Below are 26,653 nucleotides of genomic sequence, written 5' to 3'. Positions count from 1 at the left end.
CAAATGCTCACAAAATTGAGGATTTAGATTACAAATTACAACGTGCTTTTCTACAATAATGTAGAGCAAATAGGCTTTACCCCCTGTTACAATATTAAATAAACCATTCCAGAAGTTAACAAATCTACCTTCCAAATTCCTAGGAAATGAAAATTTAAGACTTTGGTTCTTATGTTCCTCCATCACGGATGTTTTGGAAAGTAATGAAATGAGCATTACAATGTGATTCAAAGACTGGCTTTACTATGTATTTACACTCATCTGAATGTCGTGCTTAGCCAGTGTCGTCTGCTGATGCGTTGGTGATGCAGAATATTGAACGATGTCTCTCACGACAGCCTGTCACCCTGCAGTTACAGAAGAACCACTGGCTCCAGACCAGGCTCTTGAGTGACCTTGCCTGGCCCGTCACTATCAGAGAAGCATCGCGATCCACTATCTTGGGTAAGACATCAAATTTCCGTTCAGAAAATGACTAATCTCCTCAAACGTATTTTCACTGAGGCTGTGACTACTGGACATGTGTAAAATTGAGCACGCTGAGAAGGTTTTTATCTTACACATACGTTCCCAGTTTGCAAATGGTTCGGAGTCACTATTTGCATCCCTACGATATACAACAGTGGTTTAGCTCCACTATTCATACACGCACACGGTGCGTCCACGTACCATAAATAAGTGGTTGTAAAAGGCACGAAGACTGTAATAGCCTTCTCTTTCAGATTAGGGTATACCTTTTCTTTTTAAGCAGAGCTGTGCGCTGTCACAATTGTTTACCTTGGAACCAGCACTGTGGCCTAAAACCAGGATTTGTGTCCAGCACTCTTAACTCACTCGGGAAGTATCAGTGAAGACATTTGAGCTCTAACAAGCTATTACGTCTATTTTTGTTTTTAACATCACTGTCAAATGCCAACTTGTATTCATCCAGAAAGCTGTCAAGGGTTTTGCATGTCAGTGTGTTCTCTTCTTTTTTAATTTTTAAACCTCTTAGTGAAAGTTTCAGTATTTTCCATGCTCTGTTCTTTCCCAGTCATGGCTAGGATCATTAAATTATAAGAAAATCCCGTAGGCAAGCAATCTAATAAAGCAGTCCTTTGTTTTGTGGCTGGCATGATAATTCAAACAGAAGGTCAGTGAAAAAAATCATGCTTTTCTGAATGCCATGGGGAAACGAGTGGATGAGCACTCTGCCTCTTTCTAATGACCATCCCACAGCAATAAGAAGTGAATTTGCATTTAATGCAAGAGATGAAAGTGTAAAAACTCATTTAGTGAAATAACAGCAAGTTACTTTCACAGCAAGGCACTGCTCATGTTGGCTGGCACTTCCACAGCTTCCTGGGGATTTAGGGATGCGTGATTTTATATAATCAACTTGGCTGGGCTGCCTGACTCTGAATGCGCCATGGTCTAGTGTATGCTAACCCCGCTCCGTATCGGCTTCTGGGAGGAAACCTTAAAATATCTTCAATTTACTTGCTTTGTCACCTCTTATTAACGTGACCATCTTCCATCAGCTCACGTTCTGTATTTGTAAACTGGCCCGGCTACAGGGCAAAGCAGGAGCTGCTCTGATTTCAGGCTGTGCCCTGGGTTTGGGTGTTATGGGTTTTTGTTGTGGTTTTTTTTTTTTTTTTTTTCCTTTTAAATATCTTTAAGCTACTTTACGCATGAATTGGAAAAAAAATGAATAGTCTGAGTAGCAGTGAGTAGTTTTCTATCTGGTTTGTTTCTAACCGTTGCTGTCACCATCCCTCAGCTGGTAGGTAAAACAGCTCTTCAACAACTGACGTTTTCATGCATCGCCAAAGTAATGGCTAACATGGAAAGATTCCTCAAACACTCTTGTATTCAGCGATGGGTGGTTATTTTTTTTTCTTTTGCTTCAAATACTCAGTCCATGCTTTATAGTTTTGTTGTTGACATGAGGGTGTGCTGCTTCAAAATGGAAGGAAAGGTTGGCTTCAAATTCCCTGGCAAAGCTTCTCATACAAGATACAGATAATCTCAGCTTATCTAGTTCAAGCCTGTCTGCACGGAACATCGTTTTCTTTGGAAGTTCAGTATTGTTGCTCTGTGCTTCACTGTTCTCATTTCTTACAGTTGGAGTTGTGGCAAAAGAAAAATCAGCTTTTTGTTTCTTTTCTCTTTGGCACGAGTGGGTAGAGCACTGCTGATGTCGATGGAAACATTTTTTTCCTTCTAAGCGTTTGGACTCAGCCTTCAAACTTCTTGTCCCAGATCCACTGCCTACGGCACAGAGGAACAACGTTGGGTGACTGGTAGCAGACTGGTGGAGCAACTGGAACAATATGGAGCGTTTGGTGGTCGAGCATTTGGTGGTCGGTGCAGCCTTACTGACAGAGTGGCAGCACTTCAGCATTTTTACTTGTTGGGCTCCTCATTTTCTGTGACAGCAGCTACTGGGAAAGAACAGCAGTGGCTTTGCCGACAAGAAGGTGCAAAGCGTTGTCTGGAGGAACCCGTATCTCCCAATCTTCTGAGCCACTCTTGTGCTACAACTTGGTGTAGTCGCAAGACGGAACCCTGCAAAGAGCAGGCTGTCATTCATTGGGATGCTGCTAAGCTACAGTAACATAAAGAGTTTACTAATGAACATACAATGAATTTGTAGATCAAGCCTCCAGTCTCTGTAAAGGACAGGAGCCTTGCATTTTATACGGCATTGGGAGATTTAGGTAGCAAGAAGGTTCTTGTCACTAAGTCAAGATGAGCATGACCAAACATAATCTCTGCTGTGCCGTGCTAACCATCTGACACAACTTCTGTCTCCTCATCCCTCCTGGGCCAGTAGCAATTCGGTCACAGCTTAAGTGACATCCCTGCTCAGTCTTCTGGTCACACGAGTATCTTGAATATTGAAGAGCTGGAAGAATAAGAGGGGAGCAAAGGCTGGAGTCTCTACTGCTTTCAAAGGATGACTGTCTTGCTCTAGCAAATGCCCACGCAGCTAGACTTTAGCCAGCTCCTCAAAAGAACCTGTGAAACAAGCAAACATCGTGACACCCCAAGATCCCTAACTGGCTTGCCTGTGCCTACTAATAAAATGCAACTGCTGCTAACAGAGCGGAGCGGCAATGGTTCACTGTGTGGCTGGTCACAGGGAGAAGAACGCCAGCTTTGGTGGCAGCAGAGTTCCCTCCAACACGCCTGGGAGTATGGATGCAGCAGCTGCTGAGTAGTTGGTGCTACCCCTGACTTGCTTGGTCACCAGCTTCCTAACACAGGTCTAAAAACTGGAGGAGAAAGCCTAGCAGCCACCACACCTATTTCTTTTGGTGGTGCTAGTGAACAAAGAGATGTTCCCTTGAAAGGAAGAGTGACCAAAATCAAAATCCACCACACTATAGGAAGTGGACAAACAGCACCCTGCATGGATGAAAGAAGTGTTTGGAATTAAGCTGATCTATTGCTTTTCCCCAGAATTCCAAATACATCTTTTTCCCTTAAAGCAGTATATTTCCTGGAGAAGAGAAGGCTCCGGGGAGATCTAATTGCGGCCTTCCAGTACCTGAAGTGGCCTGCAGGAAAGATGGTGAGGGACTGTTTATCAGGGAGTGTAGTGACAGGACAAGGGGGAATGGGTTTAAGCTGAAGGAGGGTCGATTTAGATTAGATGTTTGTTAGAAAGAAATTCTTTACTGTGAGTGTGGTGAGGCACTGGAACAGGTTGCCCAGAGAAGCTGTGGATGCCCCATCCCTGGAAGTGTTTAAGACCAGGTTGGATGAGGCTTTGGGCAACGTGGTCTAGTGGAGGGTGTCCCTGCCCATGGCAGGGGGGTTGGAACTAGATCATCTTTGAGGTCCCTTCCAACCCAAACCGTTCTACGATTCTATGATTCATTTCACCAACAGGAAGAATCCAAAGCAGCAACCATCACTGGGGATGAAATCAAGACTGTGAAACAAGCTTGACCTGCACCAGTGTGATGACGTGTTTTGGTGAGGAGCGGAACATGACAGAACAACAGCAGAATGTCAGTGGTTATTCACTGCACACGGTGCTGAGCTGTGCTGCTATTGCTTAGAAATAGCAACAACTTGATTACACTCAGATAATGTCCACACATCAAGATTTGTGAATTCAGAGGTCCCATGTTCAGTAACTTTTTTTTTTTTTTTTACTCTTTATTCTGCTTTTTCCAGATGAACATCCTGTGAGAAGACACTTTGCAGAGTGTTTCAGCTGCAACGCCCACAAGCAGGCACAGGTATCATTCCAGATGCAAAGCTGCCTGATTGTTTTCTATGCCTGGCACCTCCAGAAGGAAGAAGGTAATCTACTTTGAATCCCAGTTCATCTTCTGCAGCAGCTCTTAATTAAAAAGAAAAATCCACCTGTCACTTAGGATGCACAGCAGTACAGAGTTCCTCTGGAAGCACCAGCCCAAGAACTGAGCTACAGCTTAGCTTTATTTCAACCAATGGCTTCCACAAGAGCCTGGTAAGACTGCTCCACGGTTGCCTTGGCATCCCAGCCTTGTGCACTGTGTCACCACGAAGATCCCACCGTTTCCCCCCCTCCCCGCGGGGCCCCGCCGTGGCCCCCCCCCAGCCCGGGCCGGACGAGCGCTCCCGCCAAGAGGACGGCACCCACCGCCCGTGCCCCGGCCTCGCTGCCCTGCCGCTGCCAACACGGCTGGGGTTCTTCCTCAGGCCCACGCCGGGCCCCGGCCATGAGCGTCTGTGGGGGCTGCGGAGGGGCCGAGGGCCGCGACCCGAGGGAGCCCGCAGGGAATCACCACAGCCCCGCGGCCTGGCTCTAGCCACCACCGGCAGCCAAGGCCGAAGCCCGGCCCGCGGCTGCCTGCGGGGCCTGACTGCGGCATCCCCCGGGGCCCCGCCAACCGCCGTGCCGTGCCCCTGGCCCGGGGGGTGTGTAACGGGGCCGGAGCTCCCGTAGGGATCCCGAAGCCCCGTACGGGCGCTGTCCCCTGCGCCCCCGGCCTCCCCCGTCCCGGCGTGCCCTGCGCCGCGGACACTCTACCCGCCGTCTCTGTGGGCGGAAGGGGGCGGGGCGGGGTGTGTTGTGGTGCCGCCGCCGCCGCCGCCGTTGCCGTGCGGTGGGAGAGGCCTGGGGCTGCGGCGAGGGGTGGGGGAAGGTGAGCGGCGGAGGGGGCCCGGCAACGGTTCTCCTTCTCTTCTTCCTTCTCTGTCACTTTCTGGGTCCTCGGGGATGGGGCTGAGCCGCTCCGGGGTGTGTGTGGTGCTTGAGGAGTGTGTAGGGAGGGATGGGCCCTGAGGGGGGGGGCGGGAGGCCTAGGGTGAGCAGGGGTGGTGTGAGTGTGGGGTTCTCTGGCAGGGAAGTAAGGTTTGGGGTGCCTGAGGGGAGTGTGGGGAGCCGATGAGGAGATTTGGGGGATGTGGGGATGGGTTGGGGGTGAGCGGGAGTGATGTGTGTGTTGAGGTGGGGGTGTTGTATGGATGAAGGATGTGGGGGTTCCTTGGAGTGTTTGAGGGGTGTTGGGGGGGGAGGAGGGCTTGGGTTGGGCTGGGGATGTCATGAGGTCAGCTGGGATAATGTGATGGTTTGGGATCGGTGGGGTGGGAGTGAGACTTGGGGGTGTTTGGGTGCTGGAGGTGTGCATGGAGAGACTTGTCAGTATGAAAGAGTGCCCTGATGAGGGAGGGTGGCTTTCAAGGTGTCTGGGTTTACTGAAGAGTGTGGGAAAGGGATGCGTTTGGGGGTTCTGGCACACTTAAAGTCTGGGAGAAGAGAGGTGAATAGGGGTTAGGCATGTGTAATGTGAATGGAACGGCATGGGTATGGGAAGGGTCCTTAGTTACGTGGGCTGGTGAAGGTATGGAGGTGAGCTGGTGGGCTCTTAGGAGGCTTCAGGATACGTGGTGGTGGAGGTGGGTGCATATTCAGGAGCAGATAAGGTGGCTGATGTTTCTGAGAGATTAGCGTTGGGGGAGAGCTTCAGAGCCTTACAGAGTTGTTACGGTGTGGTTTGGGCAGCAGTTGGGAGGACTGTCTATGGAGGCACTGCAGTTGATGGGGGACCCAAATGTTGGGGTTTGAGTTTTGTGTAACACACGTTATCTTTGGTAATTCACAGGAGTACCTGTAGACAAGAGATTTGTGATGGTAAGGGTTTTCTACATGCTTCCCTTTGGGAACAAGAATAAAGCCTGTAGGGTTTGTAGGAGCCTATAGACTCTTGATATCCACATAAGCTGTTTTAAAAGTTGAGATAGCATCATGCTTTCAAATAGTTTTTATTCACTGCTAAATCTGGAGAGTGGCTCTTGTTGTGCTGTAGGTCTGTGTATCAGTAGCTTGCTCAGTGCTGCTGTGGGCATCGAGGGAGAGCAATTGGGAAGAAGCAGATGGATACAGTTACTGCAGTCTTAAAAGATGAGAAATTTAATGGCATTTCAAATTTGTCTTTTTATACGTGCAAGAAGAAGATAAAATCTACCTGGTGATCCCACAGAGAAGTAGTGACTCTTCCCTCGTAAACCATGTCTCAATTCCTTTTCTCTTCTTATTAGTTGAGACTGAAGCCAGCACTTGAGCTGCAGCTCTGTTAAATGTTTTGTGTTTGATCGAGTCAACCTGAATCTCTTTCGTATTCTGGCATCCCACCTGTATCTGTCTGTGGCTCCCTCTGAAGCTCACCCACCTGAGGAAACATCCATTAGGTGCAGTAGTTCTGATCGTGTATCAAGCTATCATGTGTCAAAAAAAACTTCACAGACTGATTCAGGAGCCTCCTTGCCCATCGTAACATTCACAAAAGCTTTCTCCTCTTCCTTCAGTAGGAAGATCAGAACTTGACAAAATAGTTGGATGTTGTTGGGTCTGAAACTGTGCTGTGTGCCACCTCTAGAAAGAAGGGAACTGTGACTCTGAACGGGGAGAGACGACGAATGCTCGAGAGAGGTCCTAGTAACAAGACGTTCCCTGTTAGTGTTATGCCATTCTTAGAGGGAAACTTCTCCTTTTGATGGTTAGATAAAATAATTTCTTGAATAACAATGTTTTAAAAATAATTCCCTCCGTGAACTATGTACTGGTTTGCATTTGCTTTCATAGCCTTTTGAGTAGATTGTTTTCCAAGTACAGACAATAAGGTAGGAGTTTGTCTAGCATTTGCAGAAGTGTGGCGCCTGTGAAATTGGTCTAATCTTCTTATTTGAAGGAGCTTGCATAACAGTGTAGTAAAGTGTAAGAAGTCTGATTAAGGCTGCCTTAATAATCCCTACATACTCACTGGAGAAAATTGGCTGCTACTTAGGAAGCCAGGGATGGAGGAACTGCGCTTCAGGTAGCTTCTTAGATGTCAACTGTAGGAATACTCTAGAGAGTCTTGTTTGTTATAAGACTGGTAAATGTGTACCATTTGTGTGAGTCTTACACTAAACAGTTTTTTTTCTGAAGTGTTGTTAGATGTACAGGTGCTTCAAATAATGAAGAAACAGGCTTTGTTTACTTAAGTCATAAATTATAACTTGTTCTTTTGAAACAATTGCTTAAAATATTTCTCAAGGTTTTGCCTGCTTTATGCCAGTAAAATAGCTGGGCTGACATGATGTTGTTAATTCTGAGTACCGCAAGATTTGATATCTGCTTAATCAAAAGACCCAAGTACATTGTCCAAGTTCGGGACCTGAGTTCAAAGGCCTGCCACGTAAAGTCAATTGCAGATAGTTTGGGCTGCTAATCATATGCAAATAGAGACTGGAGGAGGAAAGGGTAGGTCGATCTGAAATAGTAAGATTGTAGATTCCCTTGGTTATGTGCACACCTTGACCGGTCCAGTAAGTTGTGATAGTGTGCAGTCACTTACGGGTGACGTGGCAAAGTTGGCTTGCAAGTAATTAACCTTTCGAGGGAGGTGACATAGTAACTGTTATTTGCCACAGAACACCTTCCGATGTACAAGTAACAGGAGGCTTGTGAAAAAGGGAAAAAAAACAGCCCCAAAACCTCGTTGAGCTGCAGTGCCAGAGTAAGTGGGCTGGGGGAATGCGGGAAAGGAAAGGAGAGGGCTAGATGAATTTCAGTGATAGGTGGTTGGTGGTAAGAGTTACATGGAAGACAAGTGAACCAGTTGCATGAATTTATTTTTAGGCATTGCCCTCTTCTACGGGGTGATGTTGGCTCTCACCTCTTTTAGTTAAGCCTGTGCTACATTTGAAATAAACTCCTGAATTATGAAAAACCTGTAAAGACTTCTGAGGAGTTAAAGTAAAATATACAGGTACCGTTCTCAAATCTCACACCTCTTTGCTCTTCTGGGGAGTGGGGTGTGCTGATGCAAACCTTCCTTTAGACTGTGTAAATGGGAGCTCTATAGGAAGCAGAACCAGTGAACACATTTCCAGTTGTTTTGCCCTGAGGTTGTGCTCACCTACGCTCTGTTAAGATTTGAGTCTCTGCATCAGCCTTTCTCTCTGTTGGGGATGTACTTTTCTTTTACTCACATTTGCCTATTTTCGCAAAAACAAAAGGCACGCAAGATATCTGTCCTGCTTGCACTTACAGCTTGGTTGCGTAAGTCTCATTTCCTTGGGCAGCAAAACTAAAAATTCACAGGCAGGTAGATTAAAAAAAAAAAATTAATCAAGCCTTTAGGACGAATACAGCAGCAATAGTCTGATAGTACGTTACAGCAGGTGTATTCTCCAAGGAAGGAGCATTGATTCCTTCTCCAGTGAAATCTGACATTTAATTTGGAAGTCTGCCTGATGGTGACTGACACCAGATCTTTCACAGGAGAACAGAGAATCCCTCTGATGAGCAGCTGATACTTAGTGAAAGCCTTATGCCCTGAAGCATGATGGTTTCTATGTTTTGGAAAGTTGTATACCTTTATATGTGCTGTTGGTTAACTATAGATGATGTTATCCCTAGTGATGAATATAGATAGATATTGTAATCTTAAACTGTTAGTGCCATGGTGAGTTGAATAATTTCATAGGCTAGATACATTTAAGAAAATGGCTTTGGTTTCTAAGTTTGGTGCCTTTCCCTTTTCCTGATCGTCTTCTGGCTGTTTCTGAAAGGTGGAGGAGACTGTTTAGTGCATTGCCTCTGCGGTGCTTGTCACGTGGGATGTTTTGAGTTATACTTCATCAGCATTACCAACCATTGACCATAAAACTGTCCTCTTCTGAGCAACTGTACTTAAAAGTTGATGGTGTTAAAGTTAGTGTTTCTGAGTTGGTGATTTTCTTTTTTGTTTTCATTTCACTTTTATGTTAAAAGTTTAAGCAGCTTTCTGCACTGTTTCTTCCGTGGCTGCTAGCACAACGCATTGAAGATTGAAGTGAAGCTTCAGGTTGACATGTAATAATCTTGATTATTGTTGAAATTCTTTTTGATGCGTGCTGAAATGAAGTTAGTGAGCTTAGTTTGATTTCACAATTCAGATGACTACTGGAGAAGAACTATGAGAGGGGTAGTGAAAAAAAATTAACATCTAATTCTTCTTTAATCTCCATTTTAAAAGTTCAAAATAACATTTCTCAAGTGGTGTGTAATCCTCTGTAGTTTTAGTTTGCCATTCTAAGGAAACAAGTTGTGTACAATTATGCTGTCAGTTCCTCTGACAATCGTTAGTTGCTTTAACATGCTGGCACATTGCAGCCACCTTTGACAAAGGGACAGTTCCTGCAAATTATGTGGAAATGATTCCTGTGGAGCAGAAATGAGACTCTTAGTGCTGCTCATGGTAAGAACTCAACCCTTATAAGACATTAGAGCAGCTCTACAGGCAAGAGAGTTTATGAATGCCTGAGCTAGAAGAGGCTTTGCTCTCTTACCTTCTCAGACAGGGAAGACATTTGATGGTGAGACACGTGTTTCAAAGAACCTTTGAGCATTGTAATGAATTGTTTGATAGAGGGCTGTTTAAAGCAGTCATTCCCTCTATCAAAAGTTTGAGTTCACAGTGTGATTTTTTTTTTAATTATTTTTTTCCCCTAATGCTTCATTTATGCAGTTTGCCTGAAGCAGAGTAAAATGCCTTTTTGCCTTTTTTTTTTCTTGTTATGTTTGTGATAGTCACCCAAAGTCTGCTGATTTAGAGCTGCTTTTTTAAAGGAAGCTAGGATAACTTAAAAACAGTGATTGGGCTGTCAGAAATATTTTGCGTATCGTTTCATAGTGTCTTTGAATGCATCTAGGAATTGGTATATTGGGTAAAAAAATGAGTTGTTTGTTTTCCTTTAGGCAAAATACTCTCTAGATTATGTTTACCCACTGCACAGGAGACTTTACATTGTAAATATGTATATACATACTGGTCATTAGTTCGTTTTCTGAAATGTTTATTATGGTTATCTTTCAGAGATTATGTGAGCTGGATACTCATGGTATGTCTGAAGGACAGATCTCTTGTGTGTTCTGAATATACCAGGTAAATGCCAATAATAACTTTTCATGGGAGATTGTGACCTGTCAAAGAGTAACAAGTCAAGAGAGGGCAACTTTTATTCTGTATTTAGTCCTAGTTGATTCTATAAAAAGAGCCTGACAGGCTGTAGCCTAAAATTTATTTCTGTATTTGTGTATTATACTAGAAAATCAGACAACGCTAGTGCAACTATTTGCAATGCTAGTGAGGATGCAGCATGTCAGTGGGAGTTAGCCAGTTTCCATAAATACCTTGAAAAACTTTACTCAGCATTTCTGATGTGTGAGGTAAAGCAGAAGGATGGAAAATAGTGATAAATTTCAGGTAGATAATTGTCCTGTCAAATCCCCTGCCTCACCTTTTTGTCTGAGAGTCAAAAAATGGACATAGCTGTGAGAACAGTTGTGTCTTTGAACAGCAGTGGTGTTACAAGAGGTACTGTTCAGTAGCAGTGGCGAATAAGCTCTTACCCTGAATTATTTCTGGCAAGTGTATTGGATTGTAAGTAACTAATATCACATCCATTACCCTAATTGAAGATTTCATTTTCAGGTTGTCCTCATGAGTACTCCAGTGGAGAATGTCCATGATCTTCTTTGCCTGTGTGGTGCGGGTGAGGGACGGACTTCCCCTCTCAGCCTCCACAGATTTTCATTTCAACCAGGGCTTTCTGGAATGCAGAAAGAGATTAAAGGCATTATCCTCAATTCTGGCACAGTACCCAAGTCGAGGCACGGCAAAAGGACGTGACCTTAGCATACAGTAAGTCCCTGCTTTTGTTTGTTTAGTTTTTTGACTTTAATTTTTGAAATGGTTGTCCTGGGGATTAGTTGAACTTTAGGTATATTCTATAGTGCCTAACTCCAATCTGAAATTCCACCATGCATGTCTAGATTGTAACCTCCAAGCAGTATTTTGATACCTTATTTCTCAGCACCACAGCCACACAGCTCCTACTCAGTTTAGTAAGCATATGTTAAGAATTGCTTATTTCAGTTCTCATTTTTTGTAGCAAATACTTTCTGCTCGCTGGGCAGTACTTGTTACTATTAGCAATCGGAGTATCTTGGACTTGTACAAATACCTTCTAGTGCCTGGGAATTACTTAGTTTAGTCTAAAGCCCAAACCTTTTTCTTCAGTGACTACAGTCTTGATTCTGGTTTGCACAGAGCTGCCCTGACTCCCTCCTATGTACTGCCACTCCATTTTCTGAGTGCCTGCAGGGTTCAAGCCTCTAAAGCTCTGGCTGATGGGTGTGTCTTGTGGAGACCTGGAGCACACTGACAATAGCCAGCATGGAGAAATTATAAATCTTCACTTTTATTTATTGGAGAAGGATCTGCTTGTCTTTATTTTTGGGAAATTAAGGTTTCATTCAGAGCTGAGAATTTTCATTTACTATTGATTTTAGTTTAGCTCTGAAATTGAGTTTTAGCTTGTGGTCGCATTTCTGCTTGGCAAACGGTAAGAAAAATTTCAAGTGACCCTGAGCTAAAACTAAGTATCCTTTTCTGGGGTAGTGATGGGAGAAAGAAGACACGTGAACTTACACTGAATCAATTGGAAAAGCAGAGATTAGCATTTTAATTCCTTTTCCCTCAAAGCGATCTTGTGCCCTTTAATGCTAACATGTTCTACTGCTTTTAATCTTCTGTAGTCTCTATAAAAGTAACTGTACATCTGGCCCTGAAATGAGAAGAGTGCAAACTGATACGTGGCGAAAAGGCTATAAATGACTGACAGCTTGAAAAAGGTAGTTTTACACAGGCATGGTGTTGATCCTCAGCTGTGAGCTGGGGACAAAAGGAATTTAGGGAACCTACCCAGTGTAACTAGGCTGTCCCAGAGCTAATCAAAACCATAAATCCCAAGTACATAGAATAATGAATAAATACAAATGTGAGAAAATAGAAACCACAAGTATTTCTCTGAGAGAGGGGTGAATTACATAAATAGTAGAAAAGAGAGAAAATAGAGAGTAATTGTTCAGCTTCAAAGCTTTGTTTCTATACTGAATTATTGCTATCAAATGGCTAAACTGTAAAGGAAGATTTCCTCAGTCTTCTTTCAGAGATAGTTACAAATCTGTAATTATGGTGGGGATTGAGAAGTTTAGCTATCTACATTATGAGTTCTGACATCTGAACTAGGTGCCCTGAACTCCCGTCTTACTTAACGAAGCCTTGACGAGAGTGATTTCTCTCATCCTTAAGTACAGGCCTACATTTTGGTCAGATGAATCCCCTGTTAAGTTTCCTAGAAGGTTTTGGGCCATCTGTAAGTGGAAACTCGTGCATAAATACAGCTTCAGTGTTAGAAGGACCCCTTTTGGAGTAGAGTATTGTGCTGCTTCTGATACAAACTCATCTTTATTTCTTACAAATGACTTAACAGTAACTGTGTTTGAATATCTTGGTTTGTGCAAGTTAACAAATATCTCTTGCCGTTAGTATGAAGTTGTCATATTCAAGGGGAGCAAGGAATACATCTGCTTGCTTCCTGTGAACAAGCTTGCTTGTTTTTACTTTTGTTTCTGGAAAGCCACTGTGTTTTCTTTCAAAACCTTCTTGCCTGTGATGGTTTCTGGCCATCTCTTTTCTTGCTAACATGATTTAAAGTCAGCTTGGGAAAATAATGTCCTCAATTTTTACTGATGTAGCAATTTAATAAAATCTGTATTGTGATCTTTAGCATGCTAAAGCATACTGAACGAGTTGAGAATAAGTGTTACATCTACAGGGGCTGTTGGACTACGGCAGTGCAAATATACTTTTTGCAGTCTGCTTTTTCAACGCAGTCTGTACATCTTGTTTTGACAGAAAGCACAGTTTAATTCTCATGTTCAGCATGACTCTTTTACCTTTTTATGTTGATGTTACTTTTTTTTTTTCTATTTCAGTTTCCTTTCTTCTGGGGATATTGCCTGCATGGCAATCTGTTCCAGCAATTACTCAACCATTATGGCGTTTTGCTTCCTGGAAGAGCTTCAGTGGGAATTTGCTGCTTCCTACGATACAACAAGCATCAGTTTAGCTTCCAGACCATATGCTTTTCTTGAATTTGGTTTGTAACTTTATTTTCTAATCGGAAGAATTCTGTGTCTGCTACTTTTATGATGTTCAACAATGTCTCCTCGCCAAAGCCTGATCATAAAAATGAATCTTCTGTGTGTGTGCCTTTGCATGCATGTGTAGGAGGAGGAGGAGGAGATCTTGTAACTGCCTTAAACTATTAGATTGTTGGTTTTGCGGTTCCTGAGAGCCCCTGTAATAGATGAATAAAATGCTGTGGTGATTAATAAACAAGCACAGAAGAAAAAGAAATCCACATCTGAAACACTTTCTAACTTAATTAGAAAAATCTGACAAGTGGAGACAGATGGGTACAGGAAGAGAGAGAGACAGAATAGATTATTATGGGCAGCTTTACTTCTGGCATGACTTAGATTCACATAATACTTCATAATCATGCCTAGTGTTTCTTTTTTAACCTGTTATAAATGTGTTTTGGGTTTTTTGCCATGTAGCAGCTGCTCTACTGAACCTTGCACCTTTGAAAAACATGGTTCCCAATTCGCTTGCAGTGAGAAACTCTCTTTTTTGGGAAAAGATAAGATATTACAGTGGGTTAGCATGCTTCTATCCTAATTTTGGTAATAGTGTTAAGCTCATGCTTAAAAGATTGAGAAATCCACAGGGAACGTATATTATACAGCCATCTTGTATTTTGGGTGGATTCCCTGCAGGGCACATTCCAGGCATGATGTAATTTTATACTGAGATCCAAATTACTCCTTTTTTTAACTTGAGTAGCAACTGGGGAATTTCTAGCCTCTTTTAATTGCATGAGGCTCTTTTTAAAGAAAAAATGCAATTTTTTTTTTCATTTATACTATTATACTGTATTTTATTACTGAGTCTACGTAATGTTGCTGTGTAATTTTTATTTATTAGTTTTGTCTTCTTTCCTGTGTTTGGATCTAAGATGCACTTGATTCCCTATGATCTTAGCCTTTTGCCTGGTAGTTACAGATCATTATAGCAGGCTGACTTAAGGTAAAATACAGGATTTTTCACTAAGGAATACGTATGGCACTGTGTATTCTAGCACAACATAAAAGTCCTGCAGTGTGGTCTCAAAACTCATGGTTAAGCTATTACATATGTATCATATCCAGTAGTAGCTGTGGTCAACCTGTGCAAGTCTTCTAGTGTAAAACTATCTTAAGGATATGGATTTCACATATAGGTCTTAGCAAAATAAATGTTTCTGCATTTTATTTCCCTAAGCATTTGAAATAGCTTGGATTTGCCAATATCTACTCAATTAAATAGAAAGTAGCAGTATGCACAGTGAGGTACTTCAGCTCTGGACTTGTGAACAATCCGTACTCAGACAAATTCTCCACTTAGTCTTAGTGCAACTCCTGTCAAACCAGCAGGCACACCTGTGGAAAGGGATTTGCTTGCGAATGGTATTAAATTTAAAGCGTGAGAGATGAAGCAGGGTGATCTGTACGTAGATCCATGGCTTGGACATTGATGGAATCACTGTGGAAGTGCCTCTGCCAGTCTGAGTTCTTCATGACTCAGATATAAGTTGAATTGATTTATGTCTGTGCTGGGAAAAAAACTAATCCTTGACACTGTTAAAACACAGTGGGGAATTGCTTGTTGTGGTAGTTCATGAGTAGTTTAAGATATGTGTTAACATCTACCCTGGACTATGAAAGCTTGTTTTCAGTCCACTGGCAGGCAGGATGTTGAGTTTTAAAGTATCCAGAAGGGAGTGAGTGCGATATAAAATACCTAGGAGAGGTATTTTTGTTCCCTAACCAGCAGTGGAATGATTTGATGAATAACTACCTAAATCACTTAACTTTTGCAGAGCTAATTGAAGCATGCTTTATATTGTTTCAGATAACATTATTCAGAAAGTGAAATACCATTTTAACTGCATGAGTGGCTCTCAAATGAAGGCCAACTGGGAGAAGATTGAGGAGGAGCTGAAGTTCCAGCCCCCGGTTCAGCTGAAACTAGAGGATACAGAGCTGATGAATGGGATGACTAACGGTGGGCATGCGGGTGTTCATGTGGAGGTTGGTAAGTTACTACTACGCACAGGTGACAGTAGACTTCCTGAACCTAACTTTGCAAATGACAGAAAAGCATGTAACAGTAGCGGTTCCATTGGTACTGAGAAATATCTATGTTATGTGTATGAAACCCGAGAAAAAAAAGACTGCCTTTCTATGATAGTAAACAACATATGGCCTTTAGATTATAGCAGGTATGCATCAGAGCCTATAAGGACTCATGGTAGTGTCTTTTTTTTTTTTTTTCCCCAGCTTTATATCAGCTTCTCTATATGGACAATTGGTTGTAACTGGACCTAGCTATTTCCATGTTAAATTCTACCACTTTAAAGTAGTTGTTTGTTAAATTTTCTGTGACAAAAGAAGCTCCACTAATTCATTGCTTGTTGCAAACTCTAATAGAAGATACATAATTACAGTCTGAATGAGTTGCTTCAGCCTTAATGAAAGAAAAGAAGAATATGAGCTCAGGGTAAAACTCTCATTCCCAGACTGTCTGTCTTGGGTATTCTCCCCTCTTTGTTTTCTCCTTTTACCTTATTCTTTAAAATATAATGCATTGAACTAAAATTCTGAAAGAGGGTATGTATATCTGTATAAACAGCGCATAGAGGCTTGACAAGGGACCTTTTTCTAACAAATACTGACATTTTACCTCCTTTTAGAAGTACTAACCTCTACTTATTTATTTTAAAATTGGTATGTTCTTATTCATGTTTCAGTTGCACAAAGTCCTCCCTGCTTTCTCTATGAAATGAAATGCGTTTAATCCCATTAGCATGGTGGTTTAAATGCAGCTGGAGTGCCATGAGCTTGTACTTCCTCTTTTTTTTGTTGGTTTTTTTTTTTGTTGTTGTTGTTCTTGACTGATGAAACACTAATAAAATTAAGTTCCAGTTGCTCAGTCTTGTTTTTTCTGATGGATGAGCTTTAATCTGATTTGACATAGGTATTTGAAGTTAAAATATAGAGGGGCAGTGGCCAGGAGGAAGAAAAAATAGAATTGAAAACGTTTTATTTGCCAGTCAGATTTGTGAGTGCTCCTCAGAACCGTGCTTGAAGGTTAAATATTTTCATGATGTGACAGGGCTTAGAAATTCTTTGCACTAGTGCGAACAGTTTCAGCGCCAGTAAACATTTGCAAGCTAGTCTGTGTCCACAGATCAAAAATACATTTTCAGTTCTCTCATTTTCTTAATTGCTTTCTTTTACTTTCCATCTGGCTCTGTATTTCTGGCTGTTCTCTCTGGTCTAACCCAAATACTCTTACAGATTGTTCTGCCTTTATTTTAAGGATCATGTTTATGATCATCTGTTTCCTTCAGCTGGAGTCAGCTTTTCTGGCTTCTGTCTCTCTCCTCTCATCATTACCTACAGCTGAATCCCACTTTGCTGCTCTAAATTTAGCTGTGTGGATAGTATTTGTTCCCATATTAATGTTACTGATATTATGGCCCTGCTATAGAGAAGACTTCTTGAGCATACCTTGAAGTGTTATGGTTGCAGGAGAGCAGAATTTAATTGTGTCTGCATTCTATAGTGAAGAGAGCTCAATCACTGGATTTATCAAAGCATTGATCTCCTTACATGGTTGTAGCTGGTTACTGTCTTCTTTTGAGCTGTGTGATCACATCTCCTGGCTCTTCATTTTAGCATTTTAGTGTGAAATGTTTGAAAAGTCAGGGCGGTTTTGTCCTTGTTAGTATATATGGGAACAAGAGCCTTTTTTTTTCTTTTTTTTTTTTTCATTCTTCTGTTTTGTTTCTTCCTTTGTTAACTAAACCCAGCCCAATTCTTGCTAGAAAGACACTAGCATTGTATCCTTGATGAACATCTACACAACCTCAACTTTTGTTGCAAAAGCCTCACCTTGTGTCTTGATACGGGCACAGCTGATAAAGCTCCAGAGGACAGCGGGGTGTGTATACGGAAGAAATGTGAGGTGTAAGTAGCTTTCTGTGAAGAGGGAGTTTTCACATCAGAACTGGCTCTATGAAGTAGAAGAACAACTTGTGCTATTCGTCTAGTAAGCATGCTGTTAAATTATGCAGCATTGTGCTCCCCTTGATGAATGTTCTTAGTCTTTTGTAGGCACACAGGGAGTCCTTCACAGAGTCCTTTTAAAGGTGTTTTTTGAAGATATCTCACATCTGTCTTTTGTGAGCTTGTATTTTATTTTAAAATATTTGAGTCTGATTTCATTTTTCACTCCTGGTGCTGTCTTTATCTGGAGCTTTGAGTATGTGACTCATTGTCAAACCCTTGTTGTGCTATGCCTTGAAGAGACAGAACGGAGCGTGGTACAGACATCAATGTCAGTCTCCAGTTAAATAGCCAGAGGCCTCTGCTCAGAAAATCTTTTATAGGCAGAAGTTTCAATTTCTTCATTGTGTGAGGGTGTTTTCACAGAATTGTTCTGTACGTGTTCAAACCTGCAGATGTATTTTTTCCTGGGTGCTAGATAATCTGCCGTCCCCAGAACATCTGCCGTATGGTTCTCGTAGTCTGAAGTGCACAACTTTTCTGCTTGAAGAATCAAATCAATTTGAATCCCTGTTAGCGTTTGTGTTTGTGCAAAAATGTTCTGTCTTGGAATAAGAGTGCTTGTACTCTCTTGTTCCCTTATTTAATGTAATAAGAAATTCTAGTATGAAATTCTGTTTATAAAAATATGATTGAATTCACACAAGGAAGTGTAATAATTTTTCCCTAGCAGTAGCCATCTCACTTGTTCTGTGCAATTTCAGTTTGTGAATTAAACCTCAGAATGAGATAGCAGAAATAAAGCTCCGCAGCAAACAATTTAAAGATTGGTTTTCAGAGACTCTGAACCCTGAGCAACTGGATATTGTCATCTCCCCTACATCTGTGACAGCAATTCTTTTTATTTAAAAAGAGTAATTTAAAAAATGTAATTTTTACATAATAATCCATGCTGTAGTCTTCAGCCTGCAGAAGCAGGGTATTGAGACTTGTCTTGTTCTTCCCTGGGGATCGGAAACTCGACATGTATAGTTTGCAAGATCCTGTACAATGAATGACACTTGTGCTTGATAATTTTTCTTTGAGAGACACTGTCTGCCTCTGAAGTAAACCTTAGAAACTGAGGAAGAAGAAACAGTAGTCTTTATTAGGAAATTTCTGTGAAAGAGAGATACATAGCTGCAACTATTTAATTCATCAAAAATAATAGGAGAGTGAATACTCAGGTCACTGAATGGACAAACAGGCTGGTACAACTTGTGTTCAGTGCACTGTTTGGACTTTGAATTTCACTGCCTAGCAAAAAAAGCAAAATTGCCTTTGAATGATAGGGTTACTTGCACCATTTATTTACATGAGCATGTGCATGACAGTAATGTACAGTAATACTACATAATGTGACATATATCAAGTGGAATTAATACAGTTTCTTTTGCAGCTGCTTTGGAGATGAAATTATGGAGGTATGAGTGCATGCCAGACAAATTAATTACATAGACACTTATAAAAGATACTTTATACCCCTATATTAATTTGGCACCAAACTTTTTTACATCTGTCTATCAAAATCTCTCTTGAAGGTGCAGACACAAGTGTTTTCCTATCTTAAACCATGCAGTACTACAATATTTAAGCTGTTGCAGTGTTTTGTCTGTCACTGATACGAAGCCAGAGATGATCTCTGCTCTATTGATTAGTTTATCTACAGTAGTCAGGAGCTGGCTACATCTGGACAGGAGGCAGAAGATCCTGAGAGCTGAGGAGACTTCTTGAGGGCTTATTCATTCTCTCCTGTGTCTAATGTGTGCTGGTGCGGGAGAAGATCTGGGTTTTGGTATCTGAGGTGCAAATTACCCTTCTTCTTGTTGTGCTGACAGTGTTCTACTTGTGGTGATACAAGGGCAGGGAGGGTATGGCAAGAAATGTAGGCGAGTATCTAGGTGTGGTGTCTGTTGTTGAGCTGGCTAGTACAGCTAGGGAAATAGTAGATGAGCTTTTGGACAGCCAAACCCCTGAATTTGAAGTAGTGGATTCCAAAGTTAAATACACAGATAATAATTGCTCTGGCCTTAATTAGGTATGTATCAGTTAGAGCATCCTGAAGAAATGGTATTTGGGTGTGTAGGTGTTAGAAGGTGGGAAAGGAGAGAGACAGGTAATTCACTACCTGTGAAACGTGGGCACGTTGGGAGAAAGGTCACTGTAATGCACTGTAAAATGGGATTCAAAGGCCAAAAATGATAGCATCCTGTTTAATTCCTAGGCCCTAGTTTTGACGATATTTTGTCAGTCTGAAGTGCCCAGAGGTAAGAGCAGCAGTTCTGTGACAGACATTTCTCCTCTCCGACTGGGTGGTATCATTTTGACAACTCTACTACTGTTCTAGCAGCAGCAGATCGAAGTCCTTGGCTCCTGCAGTTGTGTTCTGGCAACTGCTTGATTAGGGCACCAAAGGCTGTATGGAAACTATGCAGGTGAAACTAAATTGCTGTAGAGCAGACTGAACCCTCAAACTGTCAGTGGAAAGAAATAAGTAATTACCAGGAGGAGGTGAATTGCTCTCTTGCTTTTATGGGTGTCAGAAATTTAAGCTCTTTCTGATACCTTTGGGTGCCTAAAACCCCTAGCTTTTCTACTGACCTACGAAGAGTGTTAAGTATGCTAATCTGCTGAAATAAACAGTCGAAAAATATCTATGTGCACTGTAAAAGAGGACATTAATGCCAAATAACGGAAGAACAAATTCTATTGCATAATCTGTTTAAAAAATACTCCAGAGCTCTTGCTGATTTCTAGATGTCTGAAGAACTGAACAGTGTAATGCAACAAAAAAAAGGTGTTTCTATTCATAATTGGTCTTCTCTGGAGCAAGCATGAAAGGGTTTGAAAATGTTTAAAACCTGCATAAGCTGATTTGAGTCATTCGAAGTTAAAAGATTCAAAGGAATAGAAGGAATAGTGCTAATTTTCACTAATGTCTTTTTTTTTTTTTTTTTTTTTAAGTCCCCACTTACAGAATGCAGCGTGTGACTCCCCTGGGGATTCTGTCGCTTGTTCTGAACATCATGTGTGGAGCTTTGAATCTCATTCGAGGAGTTCACCTAGCAGAGTATTCATTTCAGGTAACTCTGATTGAATTGAAACCTGTAAATGGGTTAAAGGGAGAGAGTTATTTGGGTAACCAGATTAAGGGTGGCTGTTCTGCTTCTTAGTAGAGCATACATCTTTCTCCAAGAAGTGCTTTGTTTATCCAGGGAATGTACAATTGGTTGCTCATCTGCTAGACCTCATGTGTTTTGTTATGTATCACAGCACATTGCATTTTATTCTTTTTTTAGGCAGATTAAGCTTTGGAGAAGTATTTTAGTCTTGCAGGCTGGCTGGATTCCCCCCTGCCCCAATTTTTGTATGTTGTTCTAGATGCTTTTGTGTAAATTTTTTAAACAACTGTGAAACTGCAAACAGCTTTTAAAGAGGGGGAAAAAAAAAAAGTGTCCTGATTGCATGGTGGCACAGTTTTATTTAGCAGGAATTGTCACATAAGCCTCAGTTCTCGGTATCTTGTTCAATGATACTGATCTTGCTGTTTAACACTGTTACAGTCAATCAGCATAAACTAGGATGAGAGGTACTTGATGAAATAGAATGTTCCAAAATATCAAGCAGTACTTGCTAAAAACTGTAGCTGACATAGTTGTTTGTCACTTTTAATCCAAACAGGAGGACCATGAAGGAATTGGAAATGTGATAGCTTTTTTCCTACCTTTTCTAGCCTGTGTTTTTCAGGTATGTTAACTGTAAATAAAATGCTTTCTGATTATTTGATCTTGTATATTATAGTATAAAAATAATTTTCAGCTAAGCAGAGGAACAGTTTGGTTTTTAGTATCCTACCTAGGTGATTCCACTGAGCCATTCCAGTGAAGTGGCACAAATACAGTTCAAGGCACAATTTGACCCTTGGCAGACTGCAGTTGCAAGCTTTTTCAGCGCTTTCATGTTTTGACATGCCAAATGGGGCTGAGTGTGATAAATAAGTGCTAGCCCAAAGATGGCTTGTTTCCCAAAGGGATAGACACGATGTCTTTCTGACAGTGGCAGACTTAGTGATGGACTTTTGTAGCATAGCCGCCTTGAAAGACTAAGCAAATATAGGATAGCAACATTATTGAAAACGTTCTAATTTACGTTAAAATTACTTTTAATTCTTGAGACAAATTTGGTTGTTGACTTCCTTAGGGTTTTTTTTTTTTCCCCCCCCCATAGATTATTTTCTCTGACCTCCTTATACAGAAGAGTTTGAATGAGGAAAATATTATATGCTCCAAATGGGTTCTTCCTGCAAGGTTCCTTAAATGCCTAAAACAGTAGTCCACAACCTTTAACTTGAGGACAGTATGTAGTTTGCAAATTCTTCAATTGTTAGCCCATTATCGCAGGAAGCTGCTGTAGTTGGGTTACTAGTTGACAGAAGGAATAACATAATGCCGACAGTATATTCATTGCTTAGTACTGCTGCGTTTGGCTAATGGTTTGGGGACCACTATTTAAAACTTGCAGAGAGGCTATTTATTGTATTATAATAGATACAATTTAGTGTCTTTCAGCCTTCTTACACCTCTGCTCACAGCAGAGCTTTACAATGGAGATATTAATTTGGATCTAAATATTTCAAGCCTGTCTTCACAAAGAAAGGCTCTATCCTACTTTTTTCCAGTTAGTACCTGAAGCTAGAGAAGCTAAATAAAGAAGAGCTCTCTCTTATCCTTTTGATCTATAGCAGTCATCTTCACAAAATACTTGTGCATAAATTGAGCTCAAATGTGAAGTGCTTTCTAAAGGCTGATCTCTTCTTGTGTCATCAGCACAGTTGGAAACTGTGACCTTAAGTGAGAAAGCGTGATCTGTTACTGCCTGAGTTGAAAAAGTAACTCTTCTGCCAGCACTTTGTGAGTTTTTAGTTTTCTCCTGTAAGGGTTGTTGCTCTTCACACATGCTTAGAAAATGGGTTCCACCTGTTCTTGAATTTAAAAAGAAAAAGAGCCCCAAACCCCAGCGAAACCTGTTAGCAGAAATTATGGTCTTTCTGCCAAGTCAGGTCTAGAGAGTGAAGTCCTTTACTTGTTCCGAGAACAAATATGGCAGAAGCAGATTTGGGTTTGCTCTTTTCCTGTTTCTGAGCCTTTGTCTGGCAAAAATCAGAGGTGTTTTTTGAAAGCTGGCTCAGCTTTTGGACTCCTTTTAATCCAGGCTGAGGCGGGAGGGGGGGACACCAGTTGTGCTGAGAGACTTCTTTTGAAATCTGTGGTTGCCTGGCAGTGTCTAGGTTGAGGCCACGACTCTGGCTTTTCTTGGAGGGCCTCTCAACATAGGAGTTGAAGGGAAACTTTGAGCTTCTTCATGATCACTGCAATGGCAGGCACATCCACGCGGATGTGCCAGCAATTCCCAGCTATGTCTCTTGTCTACACGTACATAGTTTAATGCTAACACTGTCTCTCTGGTCCTTTTGTAGTGTTACTTGTACCTCTTCTACAGTTCGGCAAGGAAGGTGAAGACGTTTGTACTCTTTTTCTCTGTTTGTTTATGCAACATTTACTTGTACGGATTACGGAACCTCTGGCAAATAGCCTTTCATATAGGAGTGGCATCTCTTTCTTCTTATCAGATACTGACAAGGCAACTTATGGAGAAACAGCCTGACTGCGGAGTATGAAAAAGACTTTGGGTTTGCTACTCTATTTTTATCACTTTTTTTGTATTAAACTGGCCAAAAATAGCTTGGAGTATTTTTAAAGATTTGTGACAATGGTTATTGCAAGGCAGATATTTCAAAGCAACTTGAAATAAAGTAGGATACTGTAATTGTGTCAAACATACAGTAAGGAACGTAGCTGTATTTAACATGGCATGTGGTGATTGTGCATGGTAGATTTTGTCAGGTGTCATCAACAGATGGAGGTTCTCCTTACTGTAAACAGGCTTTTACTCCTTGACTAATACCATCTAGATAGCATTTTGCCATTTGTCTTACTGGCTTTGTAACAGTTTGGCAGGTCAGTGTCTTGCCCTGCCAATGCTTCTGAAAATATTAAAATGGTGTAGTAAAATGAAGATAAAGTGGTGGGTAACATTTTTGTCTATAGAATTTGTTAAGCATTAAGATGCTTGGTAAATGTCAGTAAAGGAGTTGTTTGCCATAATTAGATGAGTTCAATATCAGTGGGAAAAAATTGTTAGGATGAGCTTCAGGGTAATTCTTCTAGGTTTTGAAGGAAAGGGAAAGGCTGTGGCTCTTAAAAACCATAAAGGCTATAAATATCTCCTGGCTAAACAGCACGTCGTAGTTAAGTATGTGCTCATTGGTTAATTGCAAATATGCTTGGGGCAGCATAAAATAAACCAAGTGATCTTTCAGCTCAAGTGGCCTTTATTTCCTTGGTTAAGGTCACTCTTAGTATAAGGGTAATTCCACGTTTGCTTGGTCTGTACTGATAATAAATTTTCCAAGCCTGCTTATGACAGGCCACTGACTCCTTCACCTTTTTTTAAAATGTGTCGCTGGTGAGTAGAAAGCCATTTCCAGTAATGGAAAGCAAGAGCAGGTTCTCTTTATTATATGAAACACCTTTAGTTAATGGTGTTGAGTTCTTACACTAAGATGAATTTATGAGTGTGCACTTTTGAATATAGTACTTAAGAGCTGAAATTCTTAACCTCTGCTGCACTGGGTATTCTTGTATGTAATGTATCGAGGTGCGTATGGGCATTTTAGAACATATATGAATAACTTAGGCTGTTTAAAAAAATGCATAGCATTTTGATGCAGCTGTCCTTGAACAATTGTGGAGACTCAAACTAGGAAGATGTAGAGAACTGTAGGTGTGTTATTGTGGAAGTGTGGTCCTAGATTTTCCTTATTTTTTTTCTGAAGAAACTCCTTCCTGGTCACCTCATTTCTTCCACCAAATGTCTCTCACCAAAGATTTATTTTCCTCTTGTGTAGTCTTTGCCTCTGGTGGTTGCAAAGAGATTAACATGATGCAGAGTTACCTTCCTGAGTTTGCAGAAATGCTTAACAAAATTACTTCCTTGCAACTCAGTGTATTTTCCTGAAATCTCGTGATGTAAAGGCTTAAGAGTATCAGTAGGCTACCAGACCAGAAACCTGTGTGCCTTGGAATCACTTCTGTGGTGCAGCTGACTGCAGCAACGGCATCGATAAGCAGCTCATTACAACCTGAAGTTTCTGGGATGTCAAGAGACTTGTGCTACAGCTTTTTGCAGAAGTAAAATGTAGGTATTTCTTTTTCATCCCATATTAGCCCATTTACTGTAACAAGCTTTAAGCTGTGAGGAATAGTTTAGTAGGAATGATGGAGGAATATTTCTGCCAGCCAGTTAAGAAAACAGCTAGACCTCTGTGCCATAAGGGAATACCCTGCTGTTATAAGGGAGTGGATTAAAATTGTTTGTCTGTCATTACCCCAGTTTTCTGCCAGACTATAAGTGCAGAAATGAAGCCAGCATTCAACTGTTGTCCTTAAGACACCCGGACGACCCCACGTGTGGGGGTTTTAGTATTGACAAGCTTTAAGTGTCCATGCTGTTCAGTTCCAGTTGTACTTGGTGATATGACCCAACTTCCAGCCCCTACCTGCCCTTTTAGCCTCCACCAGGCTAAAGAGTCCAAAAGAGCTTTCCTGTTTCTCCACAGGCTTAGATCTTTATCTGCCTGCTGTAGCTTAAGGCACGCAGAGCATTTACATCTGGGGCATGGGGCCAGTGAACCGTTATCTGCTTTCTGTTCCTCATCCTTGTATTGAGCTGATTGGACTAACCTCTAACGTTCCTTATGCTTCCCGAGCATCTGACTGTTTGCTTTATGGTAAACCAAATACATCCCTGTGCCAGGTGATCTTAGCAACAGCTCTGCAATAAGAGTGGTAGGACAAGGTGTTTAGATAGCTTGCGTAATTAACATAACTACAGTGGATAAAGATTAAATTCAGCTTTTGTTTAATATTTTTTTTTTTTCTTTGTGGATTAGATGGAGGATGCAGCTAGCTCTTTTCTACGAAATGAGCAAAGCTCTGGTTTGCTGTTAGTCTTAATCCCTTTGCAACCTTTTTTTTCCCCCCCCGTAACGTGTGTAAACCATATTAAAGAATCTATATGGATTAATGTATGTGTGTTAGTATCTGCACACTTTGTAGGTTTGGATTATGATTCAGGGATGAGGCAGAGCACATGTAGTTTCACCTGTAGTTTCACCTATTTTTATTTTTAATGTTAATATTTAGAATGGCTCCTACATCTGTATGGTAGTTATACAGTTAAACTTTTCCTTCTGGTGAAACAGCAAGAGGAATAGAATAGTTTACGTTGATCTTGGTGCTTTAAGATTTCATAAAAAAGAATGACTTGCAATTTGAGTACGTGAAATCTGACTCATAACGCGGGATTATGCGTGTATTGAATCAAATCCCCAAACAAGAATCCGTCCCTTTTTGTTCGACTTTAAACTGTTTAATGTAGTTTGAATTGCATCTCCTTAATTCTGTCAGTTTTCAAGATGAGTCTTTTGGAAACTCTTCCTCACCCAGCAGCTCAGCACGAGAAAATTGGCAAAGAATAAACTTCATTAATTTAAAGATTTGCAGTGCTTAGTCACTTTATGAAGCTGATCATTTTCTGTGGGATTTTTTTTTTTTCCCCAAAGACCTGTTAAGTTTGTAGAAGGTGGGCTGGTACCTTTTTAGACATTTTTTGCACTGTATTAATAATTGAACCTGTGTAAATGTGTATAAAATCATTTTGCATGTGTATGTATATATGTACATATATCTAATAAATGGCTTTTTTGTAATGATTGTCTTCATGTATAGTTTTGAAATAGCTGAGTATATTAGAAACAAGGTAGGTTAGCCATCTCATTTTCTTCTGCATCTTTGTGTTTCATGTGGCAATGTTAAAACTGTTTTAAAAATAAGCTCAGTTCTTCTCTTTAACAAATACCTTCAAAACCAGAGTGATTTCAAATGCTGTCGTAGTGCATGCTGGATTGTATGTGGTCTCTTACAGGAAAAAATATGTTTAAAGTCAGGGTGGCTTTCTCTGAGATAATGATCTGTCCGATACCTAATCTACCTGGGTGCGCACTGGCTTTTTGTTCAGGGGGAA

General features: G+C 41.1%; 1 protein-coding gene across 3 annotated transcripts; it reads left to right on the top strand.

The window, feature by feature from the left end:
* Nucleotides 1-4,419: 4,419 nt before the first annotated feature.
* SEC22C (SEC22 homolog C, vesicle trafficking protein) lies at nucleotides 4,420-26,339 on the top strand. 3 transcript variants are annotated; one of them, XM_075746814.1, is made up of 8 exons: nucleotides 4,420-4,468; nucleotides 10,326-10,394; nucleotides 10,944-11,153; nucleotides 13,292-13,455; nucleotides 15,312-15,494; nucleotides 20,474-20,592; nucleotides 21,191-21,256; nucleotides 22,986-26,339. In XM_075746814.1, the coding sequence occupies exons 3-8, from the start codon at nucleotides 10,972-10,974 to the stop codon at nucleotides 23,184-23,186; spliced, it is 915 nt and encodes a 304-aa protein (XP_075602929.1). In that variant the 5' UTR covers nucleotides 4,420-4,468; nucleotides 10,326-10,394; nucleotides 10,944-10,971; the 3' UTR covers nucleotides 23,187-26,339. The 3 variants fall into 3 exon arrangements, with proteins under 3 accessions (XP_075602929.1, XP_075602928.1, XP_075602932.1); XM_075746813.1 differs by lacking the exon at nucleotides 4,420-4,468 and adding an exon at nucleotides 5,031-5,126; XM_075746817.1 differs by lacking the exon at nucleotides 4,420-4,468 and adding an exon at nucleotides 9,488-9,707.
* Nucleotides 26,340-26,653: the final 314 nt, after the last annotated feature.

Source organism: Balearica regulorum, chromosome 2, assembly GCF_011004875.1.
Source record: "Balearica regulorum gibbericeps isolate bBalReg1 chromosome 2, bBalReg1.pri, whole genome shotgun sequence".
Classification (NCBI taxonomy): domain Eukaryota; kingdom Metazoa; phylum Chordata; class Aves; order Gruiformes; family Gruidae; genus Balearica; species Balearica regulorum.
The sequence above is the reverse complement of the archived record's forward strand: the minus strand, read 5'-3'. Positions and strand labels throughout refer to the sequence as shown.

What these genes read in the sequence shown, in the direction of transcription:
- SEC22C (XM_075746814.1), top strand. Translation starts at nt 10,972, where the DNA reads ATGTCCATGATCTTCTTTGCCTGTGTGGTGCGGGTGAGGGACGGACTT. An exon ending in GGACGTGACCTTAGCATACA is followed by an intron (nt 11,154 to 13,291) that starts GTAAGTCCCTGC and finishes TTTCTATTTCAG; the next exon opens with TTTCCTTTCTTCTGGGGATA. An exon ending in GGGTGTTCATGTGGAGGTTG is followed by an intron (nt 15,495 to 20,473) that starts GTAAGTTACTAC and finishes TTTTTTTTTAAG; the next exon opens with TCCCCACTTACAGAATGCAG.